This window comes from Oryzias melastigma, linkage group LG23 (assembly GCF_002922805.2).
Source record: "Oryzias melastigma strain HK-1 linkage group LG23, ASM292280v2, whole genome shotgun sequence".
Classification (NCBI taxonomy): Eukaryota; Metazoa; Chordata; class Actinopteri; order Beloniformes; family Adrianichthyidae; genus Oryzias; species Oryzias melastigma.
The window spans coordinates 4,609,388-4,614,743 of NC_050534.1; the positions used below are offsets into that span (position 1 = coordinate 4,609,388).

The 5,356-nt window shown below is 38.9% G+C and overlaps 1 protein-coding gene across 1 annotated transcript in view; it reads right to left on the minus strand.

Moving 5' to 3' along the window:
- Nucleotides 1–5,053, minus strand: part of LOC118598111 (plexin-C1-like) — a 44,982-nt gene extending 39,929 nt beyond the window's left edge. Inside the window, exons 1-4 of the mRNA XM_036210364.1 lie at nt 3,668–5,053; nt 1,610–1,735; nt 729–863; nt 545–645 (exon numbers count right to left, since the gene is read on the minus strand). Coding sequence (XP_036066257.1) covers nt 545–645; nt 729–863; nt 1,610–1,735; nt 3,668–4,702 — 1,397 coding nt within the window. The 5' untranslated portion in view covers nt 4,703–5,053. The remainder of the gene's footprint in view (nt 1–544; nt 646–728; nt 864–1,609; nt 1,736–3,667) is intronic.
- Between the last annotated feature and the right edge of the window lie 303 nt (nt 5,054–5,356).

A 5,356-nucleotide genomic window follows, 5' to 3' on the forward strand; every position in this document is an offset into this window, starting at 1 on the left:
ATTTATCCGGGCTTGGGACCGGCACAATGAGACCCTGGCTTGGGCCCCCTCGTGGCTACGGCCTAAGGTGTGTTTTGGATTTTGGCCCTTTGTGTGATTGAATTTGTTCTCTTAATTTGACAACACTGCAGTATACTGTGATTCATCTTACTGCTTTAAAATGAAATACAGTACATAGAAACCCTACTATATTTCATTTTATAGTTTTAAAGCTGTAAAACACTTTACAACAATTACTAACACTCAGCTGCCAGTAAGTAACTAAAATCTATAGCAACTATTTTTCAGCCATTGGCTAATTTTGGCTTTTTCACCTGTTTCTCCTCAGTAACAGACAGAATAACAAAATAATATGAGAAAACGACTTTAAGGGACTTCAATTAAATTGGGGATGATAGTAAGAGTCAAACTAAAATCTTTGCAGTACTTCCTGCATCATTTATTGATTTTTAGGAGCCAGACAAAGATCTGTTTTTCCCTAGTATGCACCTAAATTGAGTTTTAAATAGATTGGGATTTTTTTTCTATTTTCAGTGTCACTGACCTGTTCTTAGAGCCACACCAAACACAGAATGGGTCCTGAGCGCCCCAACATTCCTGCAGACTTTGGTATTTGCTGCATTGTGACACAGGAAGACGTAGAATCTGCAAGGATACAAACGTTTATGAATGTTTTTAAAATACCATGCACACATGACCTGAACATAAATGCTTAGAAATGAAAGCACCTTCTTTTCAAATGGCACATAGATGTGTCTTTGATCCACTGGATCCAGTTGCATTCTGGGAAACACTTTACGGTCGTCACTGGCTTTGTAGAGCACTTTGGGGCAGAGGACGTCATAGTTTTGGCTCACAACAAGCTGACAAAGACAAGATAACCGTTAATGTAAGTCAGTTTTTATGTTTACTAGCAAATGAAGATGTTTTATGACATTTTACATTTATGACAAAAATCATGTTAGTTTATAAAGGAACAAACTGTTGTCGTTCTGACTTCCTCATGGATGTTTATCATAGTTTATTTTATGATCTTTTTACATATTATTATTATAAAGAACTGGACTTTTAATTTATGACAGAACTAAACTAACACCTGTAAAATGATTCTGATGCAATAAAAAGCTGCTCTGACTCAAAGTTTCAGGTGCTGCTTCATTCTGACCCTCATCTGTTCTGAACTTCACTTTCAATCAAGACTGTGGTTCATTTTCTGGCTCCAAAGACCTTCAGCAGAACAGAGAACAAGTCTGCAGGAACTTTGTTGTTCTTCATGTTTTCTTGTGTTCTCTGCTTTACTTCTTTCATTTAAACTTTGTTGTTTCCTGTTTCTGCTCATTGGTTAAAGTTTTATTTTGGTGCATCAAACTGACAAAGCTAGAAGTTTCAATAGAAATGTATTTATATAAACGATAGCTGTGTGCATGTGGTCTAGCTTGTGTAAAGGAACATAACAGGAAAAGGATGTTACAATCTTCCATTATTTCACTCAAGTTATTACAAATTTTTCTTTTTCTTTTTTTTTACCAGAAAAACTTTATTTTATAAAGCTTGTTTTAACAAGTCATCGTATAGATTAAGAAAGAAGACATCTACTGTTCCTACTCACCTTAATGAGCTGTCCATCCGCCGTCCCGACAAAGAAAACCATCCAGTTCTTCTGTCTCACAGCCAGAACAGACGTCATGCTGTTCTGCTTGTAGAGAACAGTCTTACCTCCCCGCTTCTTTTCCTGCTGAAAAACACAAGCCCCGTGTGTCTCTGGAGCCTCAGGTTGCAGACCCCTGGCCTAGAGCAACACCGCCCCTTTCCCTCTCCCTATGGTTGAGAGCTCAGAGCAAGGAGCAGTGTATTTCTATGTGACTTTTACAGACTTTTTCAAATGGCTTTTCCCCTTCTCCTGATTCACAACAATTTGAACAGACATACTCAGAAATGCAGTTTTAAGTTGAATTTTCTTTATAAATGTCGTCAATCATAAGAAAAATGCCATAAGAATATGTAAAAAACTCCAAAAACATAACTCTCATCAGAATGGCTCTTTAATCTCTTAACCCCTGTGATATACAAGGCACACTAATGTTGGGAGAGGGGTCATCTTGACCCCACGAGACAGCACAAGGGTTCAGACCTGGAGTTCACTTGCATCGATTGGCCAAAGAACATTCTGGAAGCGAGCGATGAATCAGAAGAACTGCTTTGAACATGGATTATTGAGCAAAGATGGAAAGGTGTTTGTCTCTTTGCATAAAAGTGACGATCATCTTTGCTGCAGAGATGATGCTTCACAGAGAACAGAAACGTTCGGAGCGGGTGTTAATCTGAACATAATACAATGTTCTCATCATGTCACTAAATCCTGAAATGTTCATCTGGTGTTGTTTGCATTTCCGACCAAATTTCACCCCAAAAGGAACCCATGAGCCATCACAACTCTGTCTGTGAAGGAATGAACGCTGGACTCCAATAGATGCTTGTCTCTGATAAACACTGGGCCGGCTGCCAAACTTTTGGAGTAAACACCGGGGCAATAATTGGAAGATATAAAGCACATGTGTCGATGTAATCACCTCTCGGGGTAATTCTAACGACATGCTATCTGTTTTGGCTACTTTAAGCTTTTTTAGTTTTTTAGGCTGTTTTTAGCTGCTATTTCAGCGACATACTAGCTGTTTTGGTTACTTTAAGCTTTTTTGTTTTTTTTAGGCTATTTTGGAGTTTAGCTAATATTTTAGCCACGTCTTGGCTAACTTAGGCTTTTTAAAATGTTTTTTTAGACTGTTTAGAAGATAGACTTATATTTACATGCTAGCTGTTTTGGCTAATGTAGGGCTTTTTTCAATTTTTGGGGGTCCATTTCGATGTTTAGCTAATATTTCAGCAACATGCTAGCTGTTTTGGCAAATTTAAACTTTTTTCAGTTTTTTAGGCTATTTTAGAATTTAGCTAATATTTTAGCTATATACTAGCTGTTTTTGCTAACTTAGACTGTTTTCAGTTTTTTTAAGTTTAGCTATTTGTCCAGCCACATGCTAGCTGTTTTTTTAGGGGAATTTGGCATTTAGCTTATATTTTAGCTGGCTATTTTCAGCATTTTCCGCCATAAGCTTCAACATTTTCATCAAGTTCAGTGTTTTCAGCTATCAATTTCAGCATCTTGAGCAGCCAAATTCAGCTACAGCATTCGCACTAACATGATCGTAGGCAATATTATATTATATATCTAGAATTACTGTTTTAAAGTTTTAAAAATGCATTTTAGAGTGTTCAATAAATGTTTATCCTGTTTGGCCCTTTACCTAAGGTGTGTTTTGCATTTGTCCCCCTATGCGATTGAGTTTATTGACACCCCTGATATAAAGTATATGGGGCAAATCCACACATGCACAAGGTTGAGGAGCAAAAGTGCTAACCACGAGTCATAATAACCAGGGCTATCAGTGACCTAAAGAATCATTCACTTTAGGGGGAAAGAAAAGAATAAAAACTAATTCTTATAGAGCGACCTTATAGCTGCGCTTTGAAGAGTTGAAAAAACAAGTAGGCCTGAAAGGTCTAATGCTTTTTAGCCTTAGGCAGTATATGAGGTCTTCAATCCTTTCACAGTTGGAATGACAGCAGAATAAGGATTTTACTGTCAGGACAGAAGTGTTCTTCAGTCGCTTACCTGAGTATTGGGTGGATCCTTGTAGTAGAAATCTGGTTCCCTATCAGGATTATTGTTGACAGGAGGGCTGATGTCAAACAGGACCAGCTGGGTGTTGGTCTGTCCTCGGTCCGTACAGAACACCCCGCTCCAAAGCACCTGCTCTCCACCTGGGACAACCGAGGAGGCCAGCAGTCTGCTGCCTTCATTGAGTGTAGCGGCTTCCAGAGATCCCAGAGTTCCTGCTTTACTTGTAGAGGCTTTAAGCCAAACAAGACGGACTTTGTTTGTTTTGACCAAGACGTTGCAGAGGATATAGATTGTTTTGTTGATCTGAAAGCCATCTACAAACTCTACACTACCTTTATTTTTAATTACTGGAGTTGAGCCGTGTTCCCCAGAAAGAGTAAATATTCCTCCAGACTGAGAGTCCAATGTGTTCTGCAGATTAATTGTCTTTGAATCAGAAGCATGATCTGGATTTTCATTGGACTGTATGGCAGTCAGAATATAAGTTTTCGTCTGAAGTGGGTTTTTCTCCAGTTCCACCAGGAGGCTGATGGATGCACTGCTGTGCGCCAGTGACCCCACCTGGATCAGTTCACTGTGCAGAAGTTTAGAAATGTTCTTCAGGTCCAGAACTTCACAGTAGCCTCGTGAGTAGTCTACCACACCGCAGCTGAGCAGAGTTTTATTGGTCACAAAAGGCAAGAGCACGTTGACAGTGAATTTTGATTTCCATAGTTCTCTTTTTGAGGCACAATAAAGCGACGCAGGTCCCTGCACCTCCCCACCTGACAAACCCCTCAGAGTCAGACAGTGCAGCAGTGTCAGGTTGTGGCTCAGCTGGTAGAGTTTCTCCTCCGTGGCGATGTAAACTCCCTCAGGAGCCACGGCCAGGTGTCGCATGTTTCCTTCAAAAGTGAAAGTTGTGTTGTCTTCCAGACACACAGCAGGTTCTACCCAGAGGGGAAGAAGCAGAGAGAGGAGCAGGATCATGTTGAAGCAGAACTGGCAGCCCCGACTCTTAGATCCACAAGTGACTCCGGTGTGCATGTCACTGCGCTCTGAAAACTATGAGAGATGTGCGAGTCATGAACGAACCATTCAACACTCACAGGTCATTCACTACCCCCCTTCCTTCCTGAGCAGCGGCTCTCCCCCTCCCCCTGGTGTTCTACGTCTAAGTTTTGTTTTTCTGTTTTTTTATTGAAGTTTTTGACATTTATGGCAATTGTAAAAAAAATGTCAACAAATTATAGTCAGAATGGACACAGAAATGTAAATAATAATGAAAGTAAATTAAAGATGATTCAGTAAGAAAAGTGAAAACTTAAATAAAAGAAAATTAAAAATAAATAAAAAGTGGAGATACATAGACATGCCAATCATTATTAAGTTAGAGGTTAACCAAAACATGTGAATTAAGTACTTTGGAGTTTTATTGCAGATCTTCTTTTCCCATGAAGTTTACAGTGAAAAAAATGCATCTTTATGTTATTTATGAAAGGTGAGAAAACATTGTTTGGCTTTAAAGGAACCAAGTTTTGTGTGCATTGAATTTACCCAGTAAATAATCAAAAATTTAAAGCAATTTCTGTGTCTATGTTTTCGAAGATAAATCCAAAATCGTATCCTTAACAGAAAAGTCTGATAAACATGGAAACTTGTAAAAAGCCAATAGTGAAAATTGTCTTAAAGGTATTAGAT